Source organism: Hyaena hyaena, unplaced genomic scaffold (genome assembly GCF_003009895.1).
Source record: "Hyaena hyaena isolate Hyena2069 unplaced genomic scaffold, ASM300989v1 scaffold_406, whole genome shotgun sequence".
In the NCBI taxonomy this organism is placed as follows: domain Eukaryota; kingdom Metazoa; phylum Chordata; class Mammalia; order Carnivora; family Hyaenidae; genus Hyaena; species Hyaena hyaena.
The window spans coordinates 271,018-297,867 of record NW_024081038.1 but is presented as its reverse complement, the minus strand read 5'-3'; the positions used below and the strand labels follow the sequence as shown (position 1 = coordinate 297,867).

The window sequence follows — 26,850 nt, the reverse complement described above, 5'->3', positions numbered from 1 at the left end:
AGTAGCACAACAGAGAGAGAATTAGATGAAGGGATTGCTGGAGACACAGAGCAAGAGAAAGAAGGAGACAGAGAGATGAAGACAGGGATAGAAGACAGACAGGGTCTAGGGGGGTGGGGCACAGTCCCTCCTTGCCCCTGCCCAGTTCACAGCCCTTACCTTGGGTATCAGGAGCCAGTGGAGCCACCAGCCTGGCCAACGGCTTCCCCGGCAGGTCTGAGGGGCCCAGTCCATTGCAGCCCAGCCGCTTCCGGGAGGTCACAGCCTCTCTAAAAGAGAATGTGATCCCACCTCTCAGTCCCACCTCTCAGTCCCTGGATCAAAAAGGTGCAGGCCCTAACCTGGGGACACACAGCAGGCTGGGCTCTGCATGTCTGCAAGAATCTAGGCAAGCTGACTGGCCACAGGGTGGACACGAGGAGGACACAAATAAAAGAGATAGGAACCCTGACCTCCCATGTGGAGGGGCAGGCAGCCATAGTCTGGCTCTAGTGCCTCTTGTTGGTGGGTATGCAAAAGTGCCCTGGGGCCCAGCGCAGGTCCCCCAGGGCAAGTAAAGCAAGGGCTCAGAGCTGGGCTGCCTCTGTTAAATCCTGCTGTGGCTACTACTTGACCTTGGGCAAGTGGTCTACCTCTCTGAGCTTCCCAGGGAGAAAGAGTGCAGCGGAGAGGAGAATCCTAACCATCTCAATCCCCAGAAAACCATTCTATACACCTGAAACCAGTGTTACACTGCATGTCAACTATGCTTTAATTAAAAGAATTAAATTAATTAAAGAACTAAATTAAAAGAAGAAAGAAGAAAAACATTCTAGAGCAACTGTCGGTGCTAAGCACAGGGGGGCTCCAGAGGTAATTGTCATAACTAAAGTTTATGCTCCATTCCCTATGTGCAATGCACAGTCCAAGCAACTCATAGAGATTAACTCAGAATTCCCAGCTATACTGTGAATTAAATATTATCATCATTTCCATTTTCGGGTGGAGACACTAAGTTACCGGGAATTAGGAGCCAATCCAAGGTCCCATGGCTAATAAGTGGCAGAGTCAGCATTGGAACCGAGGCAGTTGGCACCAGAGCCCATACTCCTAACTGGTGTGTTTGAAACCTTCCTCACGACCTGAGGGGATGTGAGTTTCCAATGCGATTGGTATGAATGGGTGCAGGTGTGATGGAGGAGCAGTGGGGGGTAGGTGGTGTAGGAAGAATGAGTCTCTCTCTGCCCTTACTACACATAAGCCCCCCCCCCTCCACCTCTAGCTCTTCCTGCTTAATTAAGTGCCTGATTTTTTACCAACTGTCACTCCCTGATGATTAATTGTCCTGGGTTCCTCATCCCTCATGCTGCCTCCACTTAATTGTGTTTGTAGGGACTGCCTGGCCTGAAGATGAGAGAAGCCTGGGGGGCTGGGACTCCAGTGTGTGCATGTGGGGTCACATGCAGGGGAGCCAAGCAAAGGCCAGATGAGGAAAAGAGAGGAGGCAGCCTACAAGTCTCCTGATTAGAAGGTCACGGCCTCTAGAGAAATTGAGGGCTAAGAGGTTGAGCTTCTGGGTAAAGGCCATGCAGCATTCTGAACTGGATCCATTCACTCCTGGCCTCTTGGTTCAGAATCTACAAGAACCAGTGGTCACTCCCACCTTAGTCTAGCCTTCACACTCTGGATTAGGCTCCTGGAGTGCTAGGCCCCAGCGCTGTCCAGTCACCCCAGGAAGGAATAGAAACCTAGGGCAGCATTAGAGCAATGCACCCGTGTTTGCTGGTGACTAAATTGATAAAGGCTGGGTCTTCATGGAGACAGGGGCCAGGTCTTGATGACCCTCAGCCAAATCCCCTCTTGTTGAACCCACTCAGCCGCTTGGCCTCGCAGCGTCTATTTATTGGACAACCACAAGGTGGCGATGGTCCCTCCGTTGCTGGTCAGTTAAGTGTTGCAGCTTCATCTCTCTGACCCCTGACACCCTTCTTCCCCCAGCCATGCCCCAACCAGGGGCTCCCTTGGCCTTGCCCCCTACCCCACAACCCAGGAACCTGATGAAGGAATCTTCCCTCAGCCTTTCTTCTTTTCTGCACAAAACTCTGTCCTCTGTGCTCATGGCCCCATGACTCTCTAGCCCCCACTCTCATGAGCTCCAAACCCCAGATACCCAAAGGCCTCCCAGTAGCCTTCCCTGGATGTCCCCGAGGTTGTCAAAGGCACCCAATCTCAACCCAATCTGAACTTATTCTCTCCATCACCATAAAGTGGCACAACCATCTACCGGGTCCCTTGTGGCTTGTCTACAAACTGTCCTAGCTACCTCTTTCTTCCTCACCTCCCCCATCCAATGAGCGAATCACCCCCATGCATCTCTCACAACTGTTTCCCGTGGAATTAGTGTCAGAAAAGGCTTCCTGGAGGAGGTGATGCTAAGTTGAGTCAAGACAGACAGGAAGGGATGTGCAAGCAAAGAGAACTGCATGTGTAGAGGCTCAGAGGAGAGAAAGAACGTATGTCTGCTGGGTGGCCCAACTGCAAGAAAGTTAGTGTGTCTGGACAGCTTGGAGCGAGGCTAGAGAGAGCCCTGAGGAGCTAGGCATGATCCCAAGGGCAGTGGGAGCTCCAGGAGGGACTTGAATAGGGGAAGGTAAAGGTCAGGTTTGCTTTCAGGCTGATCAGTTTAGCTGCTGAGTAAAACTCTCACTACACAGGGAGAATCTGAGAGACTAGAAACCTCCTGTCAGGAAAGGCCTCTGGTCACAGTGGTCCCTGGTCAGTGGAGGAGAGGTGGGGCTGGGGCAGATCAACCTTGACTGAGCCCCGATCTCTCACTGAACACTGGGGCCTCCCAGTCCTCCTAGTTTTAAGTCCTAAGATTAAACCCTCAGGAGTCCTTGACCTTGGCACCTTGCTCTGCAACCTGCCCTCCCTGGCCCAGCCAGGCAGGTCTGCACTGGGCCATGCTCACCTCAGCCCACCCCATGCAAGCCCTTTTCCTCTGCTGCACCCTTCCCAGAACTATTGTCCTCCTGGAGGTTTTAAAGACACCCACAGACTGCAAGGGGAAGGGGTGGGCCCCAGCTGAGTCTCCTCCACCCAGAAGAGGGTGGGGACTTTGTCTATGCTCCATCCCAATGGCTCCTTCTTCAATTTAGGACTCTCTGCCCTGCCTCATCTTCCCTCCTGATGACTCCAGCCTCCTGCCTCCCCCTGCCAGGCTGATGGTGGGGGTGAGGGGACTCCACACGCAGGGGCCAGCTGTCCAAGTTGAAGGCTAATGACTCAGTCCTGGTGCCTGGGTGGTCATGTCTGCCCCAGTGACGATAAAGACAGATGGGCAGAGAGTGAAGAGAGGAACGGGCGTGGACTTTATGATGGTTCCGTCCCTTTAACAATTATTTGTTTAGTGGCAAGAGTAGAGAAAAAGGCTCTCTATTGGTACGGTCAATGGCCTGGAAAGAGCTGAGTGCCCAGGTCCCCTTCCCCTCCTCTGAGCCCCTTCTTTGGTGAGGCCCTATCCCCTTTACTGAGCACCCACCCCACCTCCCACCTCCCAGGGCCTCAATCTCTCTCTGACCTTTCATCTCTCTTGGAGACAAATTATGATTCAGGCCAGAGCCTGGACCCTCCCCTCCCCTTCCCTCTCCCAGAATATAAGACTGGAGATGGGAAGACTCTTCCCTGTGTCCTTTGAGACAAATCAGAGGAACACACAGATTCTGTGGTAAAAGAGGACCAGGTCCATTCTGAGGAAGGAACGTGTCAAGGTTGGGCCCTGGTACCCCCAAATGTTAGTGGAGGGAGACAAGCAGCTGGGGCGGGTGTGGGTGGTGTCCCCATGGCAGCCGAAAGGCCTCAGACTCCACCGCACTCAGCACTGGGTAACGAGAGGCTTTGAGATGGCAGGAGACACAATGAGAAGAAGAAGGTGGCAGGGCTGGGGACTGAAATAGGCGGGGAGATTGAGGGAGACAAAGACTTCCGGGAGGCTCTCCCCTCCAGCCCTTGGAATGCAGAGCTCGACCAGCCCTCAGCCATGGCAGTGTTCCGTCTTACTGTCTCCCAGGAGGGGACAGAGACCTGGCACAATCGCAGGATGCCCTCCTGGATCCCAGGCCTCCTGACTCCCAGCCTGTGTCTCTGCTTGTGGAAAGACCCATTCCTGAGGGCAGCCAGCATGGCCAGACAGCTTTTCCTGAAATTGGATCTTCCTCAGTGCCAGGAACTGTGGAGCAGGCCTCCTAGAGTGCCTCCCACTGGGCTGCGGGAGATTAGGGAAGTGAGGCTGGCTGAGAGGGAGCCACGCAGGAAAGGGCTCTGCTAGAGAGAAGAGGGCATGGGCTGGCCTGAGGGGGCAGGGAACCCAAAACACACTGTGAGGATGACACTGGGCATCTGCGAGCCCACAGAGGGGTAGGAGACCTCCCCATTGCCCCTTGGACTGTCTCCCCTGCCTCTCTCATACCACCTTAACCCCTCCTCCACCCCTTCTCTCCTGTTCTTATCTGTCTTTATGACCCGCCTCTATTCACACCTGCTGCTGTTTGCCAGCCCTGCCAGCCCTCCAGCGTTTCCTGGAGTGGTGCCCCCTCCACTGGGCACTGCCTCAGCCTTAGCCTGAGGCAGGTCCCCAGTGTCCTGCTGGGGCCAGAACTGCAGAGGTCACCCCTGAAGGACCCTGCACCAAGCCCCACCCGTTTTATAGAAAAAGACTGAAGCAAGAAGGGAAGTAATTTTCTCAAGGTCACCCGGATGGGGAAATTGAGACTTGGGGGTGGAGGGCAACCAGCAACCACTGAGCTCTGACTGTGTGTCCGACACTGGGTTAAGCACTGGGCAGCCATTACTTCATTACACCAAAAGACAGGTCCTACTGTTATCTCTGCTCTAGGGATAAGAAAATAGGCTTGGAGGGGCGCCTGGGTGGCTTAGTCGGTTAAGCGTCCGACTTTCGCTTAGGTCATGATCTCGCGGTTCGTGGGTTCGAGCCCCGCGTCAGGCTCTGTGCTGACTGCCAGCTCGGAGCCTGGAGCCTGTTTCAGTCTGTGACTCCCTCTCTCTCTGACCCTCCCCTGCTCACGCTGTCTCTCTCTCTCTCCTAGAAATAAATAAAACATTAAAAAAAAAAAAAAAAAAGGAAAATAGTCTTGGAAGCAGACACAGGGAGGCAGTAATCAGGCCAGGGTAGGATCCAGGCCTATCTGACTCCAGTTCCAGTGTTCTTTCCTCTTCCACATACCTAGGTAGGTCTTAGCCCTTGCCAAAGGGATAGGCTTAACACCAGACACAGAGGAGGCAAGCATAGCACAGGTTTCAGAAGACAGCACTGACCTAAACCTTTACCCCCAATCCTTACTGGACCGAAGGAGCTTTGATCTCTGTATCCCCTGAGATGTGTGCGGCCTCACCCCTCTTGCCCCTTACTAGCTTCTACTCCTCTGACTCCTCTGATTTCTGAACCCTGTCTCCTAGCAGATGCTTACCTCCCCATCTCCACTGAACTCTGGGTCAATTGCATTAGAACATTCACTTTTAATTGCCTTTTCTTTCTTTCTTTTTCTTTTTCTTTGGTACCTTTTCCAAAGGCTTTACTAAGTACGAAGTGGTTGTGGATTAGGGGGTCAGGGAATACTGAAAGAGCTGCCAGTGCCAAAGATCTGAGACCCCTCCAAGATGCCTGGACCACAGACACCCCCATCCACCCCATCTCACAGCAGAAAGCCTAAGGGGACCATTTGTGGGCTCAGAAGGGGCAGAGCAAACCCATCGGGATGCTCCCCTCCTGCTTTCTGAGTCCATGATCCTGCATCCCTCTCCCAGGAAGGCCTTCCTAGGCCACTTTGAGGAAACTTCCTGGACAGAGCAAGCTCATATGAAGCAAAGCTCTTAGCAGTAGGTGTGCTGGCTCAGAGGAGAAAAGGGGTTATTATAGCATTATAGCATTCTTTTTCCTTAAGATTCCAAAGAAACTTCCAGTCCTATTTTACAGTCTTACAGAAGGGACAACAGAAGCCAGAGAGGGGCTTGGCTGGCTTGGTTCACACAGTCTTGAAGGGAGGAACTGTCAGGAGATACTGAAGGGGACAGTGTCACCCACCACCCACCCCATGCGGGGACCAAATGGAAGAACAGGAGTTGGGAAAGCTCTTGGGTTGTTGGAGAGGCACCAGCCCCTTCCATGGGGAAGGGCTGGAGAGAGGCCAGCATCCAGGAATCTGGGGTCCCAAGTACCAGGAGGGTCCTCAAAACCACCCACATCCCCAGCCTCAGGAACCTCTGGCATCCCTAAACAGCAATTCTTTCCCTGGCTTCCGTGAAAGGAGCGTGTCTTGCCAGCCTCAGTTACCACCTGAAAAAGCCACATTGCTGGACCACTTGGCCTGCTGGGAAAGCCCTGCCCTTCTAGTAACACCCCCAATGGTACCCACTCAGCCCTTAGCTCCTGGCCTAGAACTCCCTGGGCCCACAATGGCCCTGCAGTGCTCACAAGGCAGTGTGACCATGTCCTCCGTGGCCTGCCTTGCTCTGGACCAGCACTCTTGCCTGTCAACACTTTCTCATCTGACAAGTTCCACTTCCCCTCGCTGTCTCCTGAATGGCCAGGAGCCAGGAGACTGTGTCCCAGGCCTGCCTCTGTCTCACACCAGGTATGTGGCCTTGGACACGTCTCATGATATTTGCTCATCTGGAAGATAAGGAGGCTTATCTTATTCAACAGGCTCAGAGGTATCAGGGGACCACAGAGCCCTGAACCTGGTGCTCCTAAAGTCAGCGATTCCAACATTCTATCATAATAAAAATAAAACCAGACATTTAGCATTTCTTATGGATGCAGTTTTAAGTGCTTGTGGTAAGCTCATTTAATTCTCCCTCAACAACCCTATGAGATAAGTACTATTATTATCACCATTTACAAACAAGAAAAGGGAGGCACAGAGAGGTTGAGTACCTTGCCCTAGGTTATACAGTCAGTAAAAAGGAACTGGGATTTGAACCCAGACGGTCAGGCTCAAAACCCACAGCGGGACTCAGTCTCTGATCTCCATCTCCCTGCTCTCAGATACCAGGTTGACACCATGTGCTCCCGGCAGGTCCAGCATTTTGTGATTCTATGAGAACTCTACAGGCAGTTCTCATAGCCTGCTGGGTTCTAACTGATAAACTGCAGCCCTGACCTTCTGAGACTGGGCTCTGAGGAGGCTGCGGCAATTTAGAAGAGCTCTCCAGGTTTCTAGAAGAAAACCTACCAGTTGGCACTTTCCCTGAGCCATCCACTGCCCCAGCACAAAATGAGAAAAGACATGGCTTATCCCCTCTGGGGGGCTGTCAGTGACCCAGCCAAGGAACCCTAGCTGGGAGGGAAGCTGAGGTCAAGGTCAGGTGGGGGAGATCAGACTGGATGACTTTGGAAGGTCCCCCAGGCCTGAGATCCTCGACTGTGCTAGAGGCAAGGGGGTGCAGAATGGCTCACCGGACTTTCCCCTCCTGGGGCAGCTCGTGGGGGGGGTCTTCACACACCAGCCGGGACTCCCCATCTAGCAGGTAGGTGTAGACAGTCTCCTAGGACAGAAGGCACTCATGAGACCCTGTGGAGAGCCCTCCCAGCTGCCCTGTCCCAGCCCAGACAAGGATCTGGGGGACAAGGTCAAAGACCTTCTAGGAGTGGGCTCAAGCATCTGTTTGTTTTTACTCCCCAGGTGATTCTAACATGTAGCCAGGGTGGAAAAAGTCCCTTATGAATTTATACGTGGCCCTCTCCTCTTGGAGAGGGTTCTTGGGGCAGAGGCACTGACCCATGACCCTGCAGGCTTTCCTTGTCTATCACTCCAAATCCAAAGTGTTGGGGACAGAGTCTAAAGGGTTGAGATGCAGACAAATCCCATCCACCACCCATCCCAAGATATTTCCTGCTGGGACTCCAGCCTCCGCAAATAACTGAGTGATCTTCTCAGGGCTATATGGAAAGAGGGGCTCAGAATGCCCTGGAAGGTTCCCTCCTACCTCAGAGACAGAAATAATTCTATAAGAAACCACACACTGTGACTCAAGCCAGAAGGACTTCCTGGAGGAAGTGACCTTACAGCTGTAACTATAGTAAAAATTAAACACATTCTGGGAGTGGGTGAGGCATAGAAGAGTGGCTTCTAGGCCACAGAGCAGGCTAGCAGGCTAGCACAGAGCGTCTGTGGAATGGACAGTGGAGGCAGTGGGCACAGGAGGCTGTCTCAGGGTCAGCAGTGCCTATAAACATGGGGAGGAGACTGCTGTGAGCCCTGAGAGCAAGGAGCAGGTGCATATTTTGGAGTGATCTTCCCCAGAGTGAGATCAAAGCTCTCTTTGAAGCTTGTCAAGTCTTCAGCTTGTCAATCTGCCTTCCCCAAGGGCCCAGAGCCATCTTGGCCTCGGTTTCAGGCCACGTCTTGGCAGAAGTAGTTGCCCTCACTGACCCAGGGAGAAAAATCTACATCTCCTCCAGGCAGGACTGGCCACCCTGAGGGATCCATAACCAGCTCGTTCAGCCCAGCTTCACTGAGAGCCCCACCATCTGCACTCTGGGGCCGGGAAGGGAGACCCAGAGGCCAGTGCTGCCCAGAAGACCCCGCAGGGCACCCACACACCCAGCTAAGTATCCTGAGAGGTGCTGTTTTCTTGGTGGGGGGAGGGAGGGCTCTCTTCTCTGCTGCCGCTATCAGGGAGGGCTTCTGGAGGAGATGACACTGGAGCAAGGTGTTGAAGGCCCACCCGTAGTAAGTATGCCGGTAAGCATGGAATCCCTCTTGGCTGAAGCAGTGGTCCTTCCTGCCAACCACTCTTGTTGTCTTTGGCTGCCCCCACCCTCCAAGCCCCCAGTTCCAGTCCTGCTTCCAGAAAAGCTGAGCCAGTTCATTGGTGGTGTGGGCTGGGATGATAGGGCCTGAGAAGAGGGACAGGGACAGGCACAGGCCAGGCCTGGAGGCCCCTCATCCTCCAGAGTAAGGGTCTAGAGGCTGGGAGGTCAGGGAAGGAGGCCTTTCCTCATCTATATCCAGCTTCCTTCCTGTCCTCCAATCCTTGCAGCAGCCTGGGGGCGGGGGTGAGGGCTGAGGGATTTGGCTCAAAGAGGTTAAGAGACCACCCTGCACGCAGGGTCACATAGAGTCTTGCCTTGGCAGAGAGAGGTGGGTGCACATGGGGTGGGGAGCCCAGGAGGACAGATCCCCATCACTTCTGGATGTCCCTCGGTCTCCCACCCCCTCACTCTCAGCCCTCTGGGTTAAAATTAGCTGAGTTTATTGGAGAGAAGGAGGGAACCATTTCAGACACATCAGCACCATCTGCATTCGGGGCTGCCTGCCACAATGGGCGCTGATGAGGGAGCCAGGTGCCAGAGGCTCTCCTCACTGAGGGGGAGTATGGAGACCCCTCCCCCGCCACTGCACCCCTCCCTGGGGGCAGAGCAGACACCTCCATCTCCACTCCCTCCTCTGGGGGCTGCAGGACCTCCCATCTCCTCTCCCCCTCCACTCCCTGAAGGCAGACCAGAGCTCTCATCTCCCCCACCCCCAACACCTCCATCCTCTGGGGGAAGACCAGACCTCCCATCCCCTCCCCCCGCCCCCTACTCCCTGGGGACAGGCCAGACCCACCCTCTCCAATCCCTGCCCCCATCCTCTGGGGGCAGAGCAGACCCTCCCATCTACCCCCACTTCCTGGGGACAGGCCAGATGCCCCCCCATCCCTGCCCCCACTCCCTGGGGGCAGACCAGACCTCTCACCTCCCCACCTCCCTGGGTGCAGATCACACCTCCCATCTCCCCACCCCTCTTGGGTTGATGTGGGAGGGACTGAGACCCTCCTTGCAGTTAAACCAGGGCTGCGCAAAGTCAGGACTTCCCTAGCTCATACAGGTCTCTTGCATGAGATATGTCCCATTGTCCCAGGAACCTAATTGTCTGGACCACAGCTGTCTTCCAAGCCTCCAGCTTTGGGAATACAGCTAATCCAGTACAGGGCATCTATACCGGCACAACCACCAGGCACCCTGCCTATGAAGATCTAGCCAGTCACCTCCTCCTTATCCCTCTGGGGGCAGCCTCAGTGGTCACAGAGAGGCCCAGGGCAGCCTTGCAGATGCTGACCTGCTAACCTCTCCACCCCCTCCTTTCCAGATGTTTCTCCACCCCAGGCCAGATGTTGCCTCAGTCCTATCCTTCTCTGTCAGGATTTATTTTTGGGCTCAAACACACCACCCACTTCCTACCAATTTCACACTCAATAAAGCTCACTCATTAGCCCTCCTCCTGGGCTCTGAACTTCTAGAAGGTTTGAGAAGGCAGAGCTGAGGAGAGAGAATGGGGATGCTTAGGTGCCAAACCCCATTTGTCTCTGTCATGCTGTGTGACCTCAGGTGAGGTGCCCTCCCTCTCTGGGCCTCTAGTGTTTCATCCATCAGGTAGATTCATTCAGATATGATAGGGGGCAGGGGTGGAGGTGGGGGCGGAGGGTGTCACATTTTGGCAGAGGCTGACTTTGTTTAGTGTCTAGAGTAAAGGAGAGGGGATTCCAGGCTACAGGACCTAGTCGAGGCATTTCTTCCTCCAGGAAGTCTTCAGTGCTCCTTTGGCTGGTTCAGGCCACACCCCGCTTCCCCCTACCAGACTGACAGCTGAGACAGTGCGGCTTCAGGTCTTGAGGACAAGTTTACTTGTCTTACTGCCTGTGGTATGAGCAGTAGCCACTGGAGCAAGGTTGGGGAATGGCTGGGGGGAAGCTCAGGAGGGGCACAGTTCCCTTACCAAGGCTCTCTGAGCCCAGGCAACCAAGGGGACCAGGGCCCCAAGCAGCAACCCTCCACCTGCCCCCAATCAGCAATCATCCATGGTATTGGGGGAGATCAGAGAGAAGCCTAAAGGTTTCCTATCTCCAGGATAGGACACTTTAACTTCACACGACTCACTCAATAAAGCTGAGCCTCATTCTAGCAACTCTAGGACAGGACCTGGCATCAAGTTCTTCCACATGTCTACCCTTAACCCCTCCAGCTATATATTCCAAAGCCCACTTGACTCCACTATGTTCTAGCTATTATCCTAGGAGAATCCTTTCCATTATCTGAGACATGATCTTTCCAATTAAACTCCAAGTCCCATTCTGTCTCTGACATTCCAGAATTCCTATGTAAGTTCATTCTTTGGGACTTTGCTTCAGCCCTTCTCTTCCAGGATGCCATCTCAGAACACTTACCCAAACCCTTCCCTTCCCTGCGAGAATCCTCTGGGCAGGGACCCTGCCTCTTCCTTCCTTCTCAGCTCTGTGTGAGGTGCACAGCAAGAAGCTGGGCAAAGGTTTGGGGGGTGGGGGAAGTGTGAGGCAAAGCACCTACCACTTTGGGGAGCACGGCTGAGAGGGCCTCCTTGAGAGCCCGCCGGAAGCCCGCGATGTGGATGACAGAGCCCAGGCTCAGCAAAGCATCCTGGAAGAGAGAAAGGGGCAGTGAGGGCGTTGTCCAGGCAGGCCGGGGCAGCCCCATCTGCCCAGGCGGCTATGAGCACAAACTCCCAGCTTAAACCAGAGCCCAAGGCCCTCAGACACTTGAATCCCAGGATCTTAAAATCTCAGAATCCAACAAGCCTTAAGACCCTAGAGTATCCAGGTCCACTCATCTTACAGATGGGAAAAGGGCCAGGGGCTTAGCAAATGCTCACAGTGAGTCAAGAGGTCAAGTTCAGATTAGCTCCCAGGCCTCTCATCCTTTAGCCAAGGACAACTCTGGCACAGTAGGGAAAGCACAATCTTCCATATTAAAACAAAGCAAACAAATAAAACCTCAGTGTGAATCCTGGGTTGGGAGTAGTGAGAGCCCATGGGGTGCGTGAGCCCACAAGGTGAGAGAAACACAGTTGGGCCAGCCCCTGGCAAGAGAGTGGGGGAAGAAGTCAGCTTGAATGCCTCACAGCTTTCCCATCCCAGCAACAGGCCTTGTCCTTGGAGAGCCGGAACAGAGGAAAGGGCCACGCTTCTTACTCTATTAACTTGGCCAAGCCACAGGGATCAAAAAGAAAGGTAACGGAACAGGGGATCCAGGGCCAAGGCAGACTCATGACTCATACTGTCCACTCAGCCATGCCCTCCCCACAAGACCTTGAAGTTCCTTTCTGTGGATGGCTGGGTCTGTGTTCAAAAAGCAAAATGGTTAACTGTAGGAGGAAGGCAACATGGGTTGGTCCCCACTCATATAAAAATGTTATGAGGTTGAGGGTCTTAGTGAAATACAAGGTCAGCATGAGCCCATAGTATATGTGTGGCTGGTAATAAATTAAAATGCGGACACCGCAGGCCATGTTAAAAAAGATTTGTTGACCTAAATAGGGAAGATGACAGTTCCCCCACCTCTACTGTCTGATTAGATCATGCCAGAGCATTGTGTCCCAAGTGAGGACAAGAGGAGACTCATTCACAGGTGACCCATGTAAGGAGGGAACTAGAAACCAAGTCTTTCACGTGACTGAGACTGGAGAACCTGGGGGTGCCCAGCCTACAGAAGAGTGGACCCATGGGTCACAATCTTTGACTCCACTCTGTCGGGCTCTCCTGAGCAGGGGTACTGGACTCCGTGGCCCCAGGGACAGCCTGGAGACCCACAGGTATAAAGGAGGCTGGCCTTGGTCCAGTGGGATGAAGGACCTTTTTTTTTGTTCTTAAAAAAAGGACCTTTTTTTTGTTCTTAAAAAAATTTTTTTTAATATTTATTTATTTTTGAGAGACAGAGAGGCAGAGCGTGAGCAGGGGAGGGGCAGAAAGAGAGGGAGACACAGAATCTGAAGCAGGTTTCAGGCTCTGAGCTGTCAGCACAGAGTCTGATGTGGGGCTCAAACTCACGAACTATGAGATCATGACCTGAGCTGAAGTCGGCTGCTTAACTGACTGAGCCACCCAGGCACCTTTGAAGGAACTTTTCTAGGCAGAGCCATGCTATATAGGCCTTGGCCACCAGGAGAGAGGGAGGAAGTGAGTTGCCTATCCTTAAGGGTGTGAAAGAATGGACTAAGTGCCCATTTTTCAGAGAAACCACAGAGGGGAGTCCTGCACTGAGGTCCAGGCATCAGCTACAGGTTTCACCCTTGCATGTTCTTGGCTTTGGTTTTCTCCCTCAACCCCATGGCCACCCAGTCCTGTGTTCCCAGGAATGGGCAGCAGCAGTGGACTTTCTCCCTGAATGTTCACTTGGCATTGCTCTCCTAAACCCCAGCCTCCCTCTGCTTCCACTCCCTTCCACTGCTCAAGGATGAAGACACATCCTGGTCACTGAGATCTGTTTCTGTCCTTGGACATCAGAAGCTGCTGATTCCAAACATTATGATCCCCAAGTTGGATTGATTGTCCTTTAACCCTTAGGCACTTCTCACCCCAGCTCACACACCCTCAGCACCACCTCTACCCGGCCACACAGTCACAGACTTTCCGCACCTCTGCAGAAACACCCAGCATGCCTTCAGACAGGCTCCAGGCACGCACATAGGTGCAGCTACTTCCTTATGTATTCACAGGGCCAGGGCTGCACATGCAATATACACGTAGGCTAGCATGGCCTCTCAAGGTCAGTTCTGTAGACTAAAGAAGGGAGAAAGGGCTCATGTCCCAAATAATCCCCAAATTAAGTCTGACACCCAGGATCTAAGGGCTGAGGCTCCGAGGGCAGGACCCCAGAAGGTGGTGCTGGTTTAGGTCTGTTCCTGCCTGGAGGTGGGAGTGTTGGGGGGTGGAGGGTAGATGAGCTGAGCCCCGAGGGGCCTTGACCTCCAGTGCAGTTTGATTAAGTTTATGCCATGGAAGTTGGAGAAGAGGGGCCAAGCTCTGCTGTGGAGGAAGAATTTTTCAAAGCCACAGTCTTGGGACAGCTAAGTCTTCCCATTTGACAGATAAGGAAACCAAGACTCAGAGAGAAGCAATGTCCCATTCATGGTCAGCCAGCCCATCAGGCAGAGCCAGGTCCACAGCCCAAGTCTCTGCCTGTCCAGCCCCAATCTGGCTCCTGCTCTGCACCCGACTCCCAGCTCCCTCCCCAGGGGGCTTAGAGAGAATAGTCTGTCCTTTGTTCCAATTGGTGGGCAACTCTACCTGCCCTTTACTTGGATTGGGGGATGCCTTGACCTGTCCTTTACTGGAATTGGTGGGTGCCTGTCTGGCCTTTGTTCAGATTGGTCAGCCTTCTATGACTTTTAAGATTAAGTGCAGGATAATGGTGGTGATGGGGGCACAGAAAAGGAAACTTGGGGAGAGTTGGGGCAGTGACAGAAAGGGGCTTCACATCCTTGGCCAGTGTCCCTGGCCAGAGTGGGCAGGAAGCAGACATGGACGATGGCTCCCTGCCTGGCATCCTTCAAAGTGTCCATCTACCTCCTGGCCCAGTCCCACCCAGCCTGACCCAGAGATGGGGGTGTTGGGAAAACTACTCTCATACCTGACTCATAAAGGGGACTTCAAGCCTTCTTCAAATGACACCTTCTCCCTGAATCCCCCCCAGGTCTCCAAGCAACTTCACCTCTACTGCATCCACTCAGGGAAGGAAATAGCTCAAATTCCAAAACCCATCATGCAAGGGCTCAGAGAGCAGAGCTGCTGAGTCTCTGAAGGGAGGACAGAATCCATGGAGCAGCTGAGAATGCGCACGCCTCTGTCCAACATGCATGCACACAGCCTTGTACAAACAAGCACACACACAGATAAAAACACAGCCGTATATACAATGCACACATACGCACGCACACACACAGAGACCAGGCTCAGAGTGGAGTGAAGGAGGTCACATTTCCTGCCTTCTCAGGTTTTTTTTTTTTGTTTCTTTGGAACAAACACCAGTATAAATATCAGCATAACAACCAGGCAATTTCCCAGACCCCAGGGGAGAATTTGTGGTGTATAGAAAACAGCAACAATTTCCAGTCCTGTCCCAGACTGACTACAGAAACTCTGTGGCCTTAGCAGGCCCTTTTCCTCATCTGAGTCTCAGTTTCCTCATTAGTAAAAATGGGTCTTTCCAGCTCTACAACATATAGTTCTATGGTTTTATAGTTTAATTTATTGAGGATGTGTGGATGGATATACGGACGGATGGATGGATGGATGGATGGATGGATGGAGCCTTCCTGCTTTCACTGGCTTCCTACCTGCAGCTCTGTGGTTGGAGATAGGCCAGTCAGCACCGTAGACAGTGCCGCTCTGGGAGCACTAGTCTTTCAACCCAGGTACCAAGAAAGGGGAGTCTGTTGAGTCAGGGCTCCTCTGGACCCAGTACTGTGGCTAGACTGGCATTTCTGCGCTTGTTTGAGTGACGGAAGCATCTAGACTAAATTACTTCTGACTCTTAGTGCCTAGAATTATATAAAGCCAGAGACCTTGGCCTTAGCCCTTCTGGTGCTACCTGTGCAGAGACTGATGCCCACCTTGACGGTCAGCGTCACTGTCACAAGCTGCCCTCCTGTCTCATCTTCATGAGTCTCTATGTCTTTTCCCACCTCTTTAAACCCTTCTATTGCTTTCTCCACTGCCTGGAACCTAGAACCCACCCCTCCACCTGTGGAAGGAAGCCTCACAGTGCCCTTCTTGGTGGCCTACAAGGCAATTGCATCAAATCCAATAGCCAAATCCCTCCCAAGACTCAAGCTGTATTACTGGGACTGGACTGATTCATCCAACTCTGCTTGTGCTAGGTCTCCTGTGTGGCCTGGAGGCAAGGGGGTGTCTCTCTGTGGGCCTTGGTATCCCCTTCTCTGAAGCATGGGTGTCCTTCAAGATCCCTAGGGCCTTGGAGCCCCTCTTTGCCTCTATCCCTCTTTCCTTCCCTCTGGGTTGTGTGTCTCTCTCAGGCCCTGTCTCTCCCAGTCTCTCTAAGTGGATCTCTCTTCTCTCCATGCCTCCCTTACTTGACGCCCATTTCTGTCATAGGCTGCTCTCCTGTCATATCCCCATGAGTGTCAACATCTTTTCCCACCCCAAGTCCTCTCTCCTCTCAGATGGCGTCTCCTCCCATCTCTCCCCTGCACACTCCAGCCTCCACCCACTCCTCCTGCAAATCTCAAGCAGTTTCCCTTGAGAACTTGGGGAGACAGCACCTGCCCCATGATGAGTACCCACAGAAGGGGAGAGATCCAGGGGGACAGCCCATGATGGCAGATATTGGGAATGCCAGGACAGATGCCATTTACATTCTCCTGCTTCCTGACCCCTGTTTTGTTGATCTTATCCAGTCTCTTATCCAGTCTCTTATTTTCCTGGGGAATGGGGCCCTTCTAGGGCAATGAAGAATTTGTCCATCTCTGTGCCCAGCACTAACCAGCCGAGCTGCTGAATGAGGGTGACCAGCAGAACTCCCCCAGAGGAAGCCTCCCAGGGGCTCAGAGCATGGAAGCCTGTTTGGCTGGGCCTCCGACCCTGGCCTGAGCTCCAGCACCCCAACCTGACTCTGTGGCTCCTCCCAGCCCTCACAGCATGCCAGGTCCTGCAGAGTTAAGAGATGTCAAGGACGAACAAGAACTCCTCCCTTCCTCGGCTCCCACTCATGCCTGCTGCCTGCCCAAGGAACAGACACTCATGCCTTAAATACTCAGAGAAGAGCTGCCCATGCATGCTAGGTCTTGCACCCCCAGACCTCTCTTCAACAAGGCTGAGCTGCACCAGGAGCATGAGAATAGGGAAAAGAGGCTTGGTGATCCTTGGGAGACCTGATCAGAAGGAAGAGGCAGGACAGAGACCCAGGCCACACTTGGATGAGCACAAATGTCAGAGCCTGGCTTGACTGGGGCTTCAGGCTTGGGGAAAAGGATGGCACCTTTCTCAAACATCTGCTGTGTGCTAGCTGTCAAACATCTGTGCCCACCAGCATCTCCTGGAGGGCTGGCTACCGCACAGTTGCTGGCCTCACCCCCAGAGCTTCTGATACAGTACATCTGGGATGAGGCCAAGAATTTCCATTTCCAACACATTTATAGCTGCGGCTGTGGCTGTGGCTGCTGCTGGCCCAGGGACCACACTTTGAGACCCAGGGGCATACATTATCACTAATCCTCCTGGGAGCCCTGGGAGGGGCTTGTTTTGTTTTAGTGCTGAATAGTCGACATACACTATTACATTAGTTTCAGGTGTAAAACACTGTGATTCGGCAATTACATACATAACAAAATGCTCATCACGATAAGTGTAATCACCATCTGTCACCACACTATGTTAGTACAATATTATGGAAGGTGCCTGTTTTGACCATCTTGTTTTATTGGTAGGGAGAATAAGGGGCGGGGCCTTGCTCAGGTGAGACCCGCCCCTCCTCTGAGGGCAGCCTCTGAGTGGCTCCTGCCCCTTCTGCCAAGTGAGTGGAACTCTTCAGGAAGGTCCCTTCAGGAACGAGGGGAGAACGGTTTGCTGGAAGGAGAGAGTGAGGTGGGACAGAGGAGTGACTAGAGACAAGGGCCGCCTGGAGCTCAGGAACCCTACCTAGAGGAAAGGCCTGTCCTCCGCCCCTCTCTTCCTGTTCTCACCTTTCTCCGTTGTTTCCGCTTTGTTCCCCCCACCCCACGCCCCACCCCCGCCTTCGCTTTTGCAGACTCTGGCTTCAGTTGTTACTCCAACAGGGCCGCGTCTCCAGCTTCTGAGCCACACTGGAGACACGTGCACTGTAGAATACACCTGAGCCCAGTCCTGGCGCCCGCCGCCCCCCCCCCCCCCCCCCGGTGGGCGCCCCACCTCCCCGATGAGCTCGGCCCCTACTGCTGGCTCCTCCCCTCCAATATGCCCAACCAGCTCCTCCTAGGTCCCTCACCCTTTCTAAGCCAGTTTCAGCTTCTACTCCTGCCTCCTCCGACATGCCCTCCAATTGTCCCAGACCCCCCTCCCCCATCCCTCAGGGGCTAGGTTTGACGATGGATGAAGGATGGGAGGACAGAAGGAGTTGGAAAGAGAAGGTAGGAACCTCTCAGTCTCTAGCACAGGGTCTGGGGGCAGGAAAGGAGAGTTTAAGGGAATAACCAGAGCAGGCAGAGGGAGGGAGGCAAAAGCTGAGTGTGTGGAGGGGAAGATGGCCCTGGGAGGCAGACCTCAGACCGAGGGGGGCCAGGACAGGCCTCTGGATTCCCTACTTTTCACTGCCTCATCCACACGGCAGGGTCAATAGTGACCTCCATCCTCATGGCCCAAGTTCTCCATGACGCCACAGCCTTGCTCCCCGGCACAGCGCCAGTGTCCCCCTCATCACAGCCGTCCCTGTCATTCTAAGTTTTTGTTTAATGCTTATTTATTTTGAGAGAGAGAAAAAGAGCAAGTGTGAGCAGGGTAGGGTCAGAGAGAGAGGGAGAGAGAGTCCCAAGCAGGCTCTGCGCTATCAGGGCAGAGCTGGTCAGGGGGCTCAAATTCACCAACCGTGAGTTCATGACCTGAGCTGAAATCAAGAGTCAGAGGCTTAACCCACAGAGCCACCCAGGCCCCCTGCGGTCTCCATCATTATGATTACCTGGTGCCTCTTTGTCCTCCGGGCATAGCCAGGGAATCAAAAGGAAGCAGCTGTAAACTCACTGGGAGTCAGTTATGCCATAGGAGAGAGGCCTGGGCAGGAGGAAGGGTGAGCTCCCTGTCCCCAAGGATGTACTAACAAGGAGTGACCGACCTCCCTTCGCTGAGCCTCCATCCGGGAACTTCTCATTGCTGCTCCCTTTCCCTGGCAAATCTGACCCTCCCGCCTGGCACTTGCACAGTCCTATGCTCTTCCCATCATGGCATGGCATGAGCTGATGCATTGCCACTATTTCCCATCGGCCCCCCATCAGACCGGGAACTCTTAGAGGCCAGAGGTCATGTCCTGTTCCTCCCCACGTCCCCAGCTTCGTGCAGCTCATCACAGGTGTGAGGGATATTTGCTGCACTATGAAACCATCTGTTGGGCTCCTGAGTGCCCAGACCTACTGGGCTGGGAGGGTGCACATGCCATCACGAGTAGATGGTGGCCCCATGACCTGTGAAGCCTCCTGGGCCAGGGAGATAGCTGAGAGCTTTCAAAATTTCCCAAGTCTGGCACAGTAACTGTCCTAGAGGAAGAAGGAGGATGAGGAATGAGGGTGCCTTGTGTTGACAGCTTTTGGAAACCTCTCTAAGGCAACTCCATGGGCCAGAATATCCTCTATGCTTCAGGACCATCTCCCAGTGCAGATGGGGCTGGGGACAGCAGGTCAGGATGGAGGGGCTCTTCCCTGAGAGGACCACTATCGCTGTCACCTTCTTTCATGACTGAGGTCACCTCCTCCAGGCAGCCTTCCTGGGTGGGTCACTGTCCTCCTCCCAGGCCTCCTGAGAATTCTTGCAGGACCAGTGCTTAGAGGGCCCTAGGCCTCAAGGAGCCTAATCCCCAACTTGATGGGGGTAGCCTAGGGCTAGGGGAAGCAAGAAAGGACTTGCCCAGGGCCTCACATGGAGTCAGGAGATCCATGCCCCACCTCAGGGACTTCAAGACACACTAGGCTCCCTCCCTTCTGGGCACTGTTTGCCTTTGGGGCCCCTCCAGGTCCCTACTTAGGATGAGCTGAGCCCCTCTCAAATGTGGGGTGGGGCTGGGTGTCTTCATCTAGGCCAGAGGCAAGGTTTCTCATCTCTCCTGTGGCAGACGCGGTGCCCGGAGGGGGAGGTAAGTCCTGGGTGGCATCAGCCTGGCATACAGGGTTAGTGCGGGACTGTGGAGGCAGGATGCTGGTGGGAGGTGGAGAGAGGGTGAGCCTGGCAGAGCTCTCCTCTGGGACAAGTCAGAGAGTGGGACACAGAGCAGTTGCCACCGCCATTGAGGACTGCCTTGGGGCTCTCCCTGATTCTTTCCTAGGCTCCTTCCCTGCCTCCAGCCTCCCCAGGCTCTCTGTGTCTGTCCCTCTTACTGTCTGTCTGTTCTCTGGTATGTGCTTCTCCCTGTGTCTGTCCCTCTTACTGTCTGTCTGTTCTCTGGTATGTGCTTCTCCCACAGCCTCACTGCTGGTCCCATGACTGTATCTGGCTCACTCTTCAGGGCCTGGCCCAGCCCAGCTGTTCCCCAGATCCCCGGGGGGGGCCCAGTGAGGGGGTATGAGAAAGACACTAGAACTGAGACAAGTTCAGAGGCAGAGGGACAGACACAGAGTGAGGAGGGGACCCAGGGGACAGGGCTGGGGAGGCAGGGCTGGCAGGATTATAAAGCCTCCCCAGCCACTGAGGGGGAGACCCTGAAGACAAAGTCAGAGTTGGAGGGAAGACGGGTGTTAGCCCTCTCCCTCTGCACTGGCTTCTGCCCACCCCCTTCCTTCCCCTGCCCCTGCAGGAATGTGTGAGCACTTTCATTGTTCCTAAAAATAGCTCTTCTTTATTAGGGGTTGGAGTGAGGAATCTTCTGGGCTGGGTTCATCTCAGGCATGCCCCTGCCTCTGGGCTCCCATCTACTGTCCACGGCCTTTCTGAGTTGCCCAGGGCCTTACCCACGGTGCTTCAGAGCTTCCTTAAAACGGGAACCTGACTGTATTCTTCCCTTCCCTTGCATAATACTGCCATGGCTTCTGGGCCCAGGATAGGCTCTGAGCTCCCAGGCCTGTTGGGAGCTATTTATCAAGTGCTCAGCATCTCATAATGGGGCCACTGCTTGCTCCTACCGGTTCCCAGGCTCTAGCTTCTACCCAGCTCTCCAAACTTACTCCCTCCACCCCTAAGTCCCTCCACCTCCAGGCCTCTCTTCCCCCTCACGTCCTTCGAGGCCCCACCCAGTTCTACTCTGCTCACAACTCGTCCCCACCAGCCCACCCTGCTCCCCTCAGCAACTCAACAAGGGCTGGGCCACAGGAGCCCCCCAAGCAGATGCAGGCTCAGAGGTGCAGCCCTTCTCCAGGGAAGGAGAGATTGGTGGGGAAACAGTGCAAGCTCTGGGGCCCCCATGCCCCGCCCTGAATCCTGGAGCCTACTGGCCCTTCCATCTCCTGTCCCCAGCTTTAGTTTTCTCTTCTGCACCCTAGTCCTGGAATGTCTCTCTCAATATCAGTCTCCAAGGTGAAGCCCATCCAGTCTCACCTCCTCCCTGCCTCCATTTCTCAGATGGGGAAATTGAGCCCCAGAGAGGGGAGATGATGGGCCTGCAAGCTCATGGAAAGCTGGCCACAGGCCATGGGCCTCAGTCACTCTGAATCGTCTCACAAGGCCCCAGCCAGCGGGGCTCTAAAGGCAGAAGCAGGCACTTCCCCACAACCCACCCACCCTTCCCCCGCCCCCTCCCAGGCAGGCAAGCTGGCATCCAAAGCTATTTGCCTTTGGAGGGCCCAGGAAGCCAGAAAACAAACATCCGGAGTCTCTGGAACTTCTACTGTCTCTTCTCACATCCCAAGAATCCGGGAGCCACCAAGAGGGTATGCCAGTACGTGTGCACACACATGCACACACAGCCCAGGCCTGGGTAAACACGTGAGCCCAGATCTCCTGGGACTGTGCGCAGGTCCTTTAGTGATCCAAAAACCTAAAAAGATGATGAGCCCCTACCCCTGACTTTATATTAATTTTATCTTGAGGAAAAAAAATTAAAATCGTTTTTGTGTGATTTTTCTGATTGTGAAATTTTGTATATACTCATAAAAACTAATCTTTTCTTGGGGTGCCTGGGTGGCTCAGTCCACTAAGCATCTGACTCTTGGTTTCAGCTCTATGATCTCATGGCTGGGAGTTCAAGCCCCACATCAGGCTCTAGGCTCAGAGCAGAAGCTGCTTGGGATTCTCCTGTCTGCCCGTTCCCCGCTCATACTCACTGTCTCTCCCTCTCTCTCTCTCAAAATAAATAAATAAACTTAAAAAAAAAAACTAATTTTTTTCTTTCACTTTGTGGGCAGCTCCCACTTTGCCAGTGACATAAGCAGGTGTGTGGCCTGCCCATTAGTCGTTCATCATGCATGTCCCTGTCACCCACCGTGTGACCACCACAGACTCTGCCCCATGGGTCACTAGGAGAATGTCTGTGTGAAAGCACATGGATCTATGATTCTGTGAGGCAGTGTGTGTGAGTGTGAACGTGTGAGCACCCCCGCATCCACGTCTGTGCCTGAGGAGCCATCTGCATGCATGGGTGTACGTTGCGGCCTGTGTCCATGCATGTGTCATGTGAGCCTGCCTGTGCCCAGTGAGTGTGTGGCTGCTTTGGTCTCTGAATGAGTGTATGACAGAGAGGGTTGGGGTCTGCACTTGTGAGGGGTCTGATTCTCTGCCTCCGTGCACCCCCATCACTGCTTCCACCATTCATGCCAGACCAGGGCTCACTTCCCTACCCTGCCACATGTCACCTGTGTGGCACTGGGCCAGTCTTTTCACCTTCCTGGGTTCAGTTTTCCCATCTATAGGGTGGCATCTTCTGCCAGAGCTGCTGAGAGGACTGAACGGTCCCATAAAAGCCTGCCTAAGCCTGCTCCCAGCAGGGGGTGAGGCCACTTCTGTGCAAGTTAGAAAGAGGTGACCCCAACTCTCTGGGCAGATGCAGCTCTGAGGGGCATGGATCAGTGGATGAGGACCGGCTTGGTGTCAGCACCGCCCCACCTCTGTGTACAAGGCATGAGGTGAGAGGCAGGGGCCCTGCAAGTGGCCAAAAAACAGCAGCCACCTTTCCTCAGCCCGTCCTCCAGGTGTGCCGCCTGGGACTAAAGGGTCTCTGACTCTGCAACTGGGGTGGCCATGTTCCAGTTGAGGCTCTGAGGATGCCCACTCCCTCCCCTTCCCCTGGGGCTCTGTCCCCTTGACCAGCCTTCCCTCTCCAAAGCCCAAAAGAAGGCCTTATGGAAGCCGCAAGGGGGACTGACTGGACCTGGCTGGCAAAGACCAGCAAGGCTGGCCAGATGCTCAGAGACACCCCCACCCTCAGCCCAGCTTCCATTATCGGAGAGGGTGACAGACATGGAGATGGTCGGGGACCCTCCCAGCGACACAAGCGAACCTAGTCAGGCCAAGCTCCCATCTCAGGACCTCTGTAGAGGTGCAGTTGGGGAGACCCAAGCTTTGGACTCTGTTGGCTACTGAATGGAGTCCAAGGGAGGAGGCGGGGGTGCTGAGAGACAGGCACAACTACACCTGTGCCCTCAGCTGTTGGTGTAGACCTCCTGCCCATCCCCACCCAGGGCCAGATCCCCTACTCGGGCGATTAAGCAAATTATGGGATTTTTTCTTGAGAAAATTGCATCGGCCTAATTGAATGAGGCTGCAGGAGTCTGGGCTGGAGGCTGACAGTGGGTGAGGACACAGGAGCTGGGGGAGTTGGGGGGCGAGATGCAGGGGGCAGGCTGGCAGCACTAAGCAGGAGACAGAGGAGCAAGGAAGGGGCGGGGAGGACCGTGGGCACAGGAGGACAGGACATCACTCATTCAGCACACCTGCTGTGCACACCCATAAGTGCAGGATCACTAGGTGCCTGGGCACAGGACATGAGGAGCGGTGCTCCCCTGGGGACCACTGAGCGACTGCTTAGTTCCAGGTACTGCATTCATTTAAAGCACTGCTTCATGTCATCCTCCCAACAGCTGCATTTTATATGTGAGGGGATTGAGGCTCAAGACATAAAATGACTTGCTAAATGTCGGAGCCAGACAGGACTGTCTGACACCACAGCTCTTGCTCTTAACTGGTACCTGTTCTTCCTGCGGAACTGCTACCATCCTGCCTCAGGGAAGCCTTCCTAGGGAGTTTGGAGAACAGGGGAGGCCTCATACCAGCTCACACTTGGCCCGGACAGCATTTCTGTCCATATAGGACATCTCTCCTTGTCCACACTATGATGTCTGTCCTCTCTCTGATGGCCAGCAGCTGAGGCTGGGGCTGATCCCACATGGATCACACACACTCCCCTTGGCCACAGCACACTCATGACCCTTTCACTCCCGTGTGGTGTCCTGTTCTGTGTCACACTCATCACCCCAGGATGACACACAGAGACAGGACCACCATCACTTTTCACTTTCAGTATGTCTCACATACTCAGTGATTCACAGACAATTCCATGGTTTCTACAGTGTCACACACCACTGAGCATCCCAGGGCCACTCACAGTGAAACTATCACTGTACCCTCACTCAGTGTGGCCCATCCTCAGTGTCATATACCATGTTCCCAATGCTGCACAGTGTCACCCTCATCTAAGGTCACACACACACTTCCAAGCTGGCTCTATGTTGCACAGTCACATTTCAGCATCATCTGGGACCTTCTGACATTTAAAAAAAAAATCCACCTTTGGTGAAATGACATCATGTCTGAGATTTGCCTTAAAATACTTCAGCAAAGCAACCTACAGGATGAGAGGAAATATTTGCAAACCATGTATCTGATTAGGGGGTAATATCCAGAATATATAAAGAAGTCCTACAACTCAACCACAAAATAAATAACCTGATTCAAAAATGGGCAGAGTACTTGAATAGACATTCCTCTAAAGAAGATATACAAATGGTCAACAAGCACATGGAAAGATGTTTAACATCACTAATCATTAGGGAAACGTAGATCAAAACCACAGTAAGACACGACCTTTCCCCAGTCTTCCACCTATTAAGATGGGACAGAGAGAAGGAAGGAAGGAAGGAAGAAAGAAAGATGGGTACCTCGGTGGCTCAGTCGGATAAGTGTCTGACTTTTAATTGGTTTCAGCTTAGATCATGATCTGGTTCCTGAGTTTGAGCCCTGCACACATTGACAGTGCAGAGCCTGCTTAGGATTCTGTCTCCCTTCTCTGCCCCTCCCCGACTTGTGCTCTATCTCTATCAAAATAAAGAATGGGGTGCCTGGGTAGCTCAGGTCATGATCTCACGGTTTGTGAATTTGAGCCCTGCATCGGGCTCTGTGCTGACAGCTCAGAGCCTGAAGCCTGCTTCGGATTCTGTGTCTCCCCCTCTCTCTGTCCCTCCCCCGCTTGACTCTGTCTGTCTGTTTCTCTCTCTGAAGTAAATAAACATTAAAAACATTTTTTAAAAAAGAAAGAAAGAGGCGAAAGGAAAGGACAGGACAGGACAGGACAGGACAGGATAGGATAGGATAGGAAAGGAAAGGAAAGAGAAAGAAGTGTTGGCGAGGATGTGGAGAAATTAGAACCCTAGTACACTGTTGGTGGGATTATAAAATGGTATGGCTGGGGCGCCTCGGTGGCTTAGTCTGTTAAGCATCTGACTTCAGTTCAGGTCATGATCTCACAGTCCATGAGTTCAAGCTCTGCATTGGGCTCTGTGCTGACAGCCTAGAGCCTGGAGCCTGCTTCAGTTTCTGTGTCCCCCTCTCTCTCTGCCCCTCCCCAGCTTGTGCTCTGTCTCTGTCTCTCAAAAATAAATGAATGTTTTAAAAAAATGGCACAGCTGTTCTGGAAAACAGTATGGTGGTTCCTCAAAAATTAAAAATAAAAATTACCATATGATCCAACAATTTCACTTCTGGGTATGTATCTAAAAGAACTGAAAGCAGGATCCTGAAGAGATACTTGTACACCCATGCTCACAGCAGCACTACTCACAACAGCCGAGAGGTGGAAGCAACACAAGTGTCCAATGCAGTGGGTGAATGGATAAACAAAATGTGGCATATACACACAATAGAATATCATTTAGCCTCAGAAAGGAAGGCAATTCTGACATATGCTACCGCATGGACGAACCTTGAGGACATTATGTTGAGTGAAATAAGCCAGTCACAAAAAGACAAATACTGTATGATTCCACATATCTGAGGTGCCTAGAGTAGCCAAACTCATAGACAGAAAGCAGAATGGTGGTTTCCAGGGCCTGAGGGGATAGGGAGTTGTTTAAAGGGTATAAGTTTCAGTTTTTCAAGATGAAAAAGTTCCAGAGAATGGATGCACATCAGTGTGAACATACTTAACACTACTAAAGGATACACTAAATAAGATGATAAATTTTATGGGGCGCCTGGGTAGCTCCGTTGGTTAAAAGGCCGATTTTGGCTCGGGTCATGATCTCGCGGTTTACGAGTTCAAGCCCCGACTCGGGCTCTGTGCTGACAGCTCAGAGCATGGAGCCTGTTTTGGATTCTGTGTCTTCCTCTCTCTCTGCCTCTTCCCCACCCATGCTCTCTCTCTCTTAAAAACAAACAAGCAAAACAAAGCAAAATACAACAACAAAAGACTTTTAAAAAAAGAGTAAACTTTATGTTATATATATTTCAGAATTAAAAACAAAAAAATAAAATACTTCAAGAAAGAAAAATGGAAAAAAAAAAGGTGGGTGTGGGGAGGGATAGATGTACTAAATGTGCCCAAATCTTGGTAACTGTTAGATTTGGGTGATGAGTACATGGCAAGTCTATTGTCTTATTCTCTCTACTTATTGCATGTTCTCAACTATTCCATAATTTAAAAAGTTTACTTTCCATGGACCTCACACCTTTTCCAGTCACCACACCCCTTCATATTCCTTAGAGCCCAAGGTCTCCAAAGTGTTGACTATGCTCTGTCTTCATGCTCAACTCAGCACTCACCCAGGCCTGCTGGCTTCGGGGCCCACCCTGTCACTGACTTGGTTCCTGTCAGGCTGACTAATGCCCGGACCCAGTCCAGCAGTGTCTCCCTGTCTCCCTCACCTGACAGCACAGTCATATCCCTCCCTGTCAGTCCTCTCCCCTCCCACTTCTCCACACTCTCAGTATCCTCCACCCCTTGGCCACTCCTCTGTCTACTTGGTGCTCCCCCCCACCCCACCCCCAGTCCTCTAGTTGATGGAGTCTGCAGGTTTGGGGTGGAGGCTCAGTCCTTGGTCCTCACCTCTACTCTCCTTGAGCTCTCTCCCAAGGTCATCCTAGCCACACCTACTGCCTCCCAAATATATCCCCAGCCTGGCCTCTGCCACCCACTGGACACATTCATCTGGGTGTTTGACT

The 26,850-nt window shown here is 53.1% G+C and overlaps 1 protein-coding gene across 2 annotated transcripts in view; it reads right to left on the bottom strand.

The window, feature by feature from the left end:
• PDE2A (phosphodiesterase 2A) overlaps positions 1–26,850 on the bottom strand; it is a 93,277-nt gene that overhangs the window by 20,645 nt on the left and 45,782 nt on the right. For both annotated transcript variants that reach the window (XM_039252062.1, XM_039252063.1), the window contains exons 3-5: positions 11,345–11,434; positions 7,454–7,542; positions 160–269 (exon numbers count right to left, since the gene is read on the bottom strand). In XM_039252062.1, the coding sequence (XP_039107993.1) occupies positions 160–269; positions 7,454–7,542; positions 11,345–11,434 (289 nt within the window). The remainder of the gene's footprint in view (positions 1–159; positions 270–7,453; positions 7,543–11,344; positions 11,435–26,850) is intronic.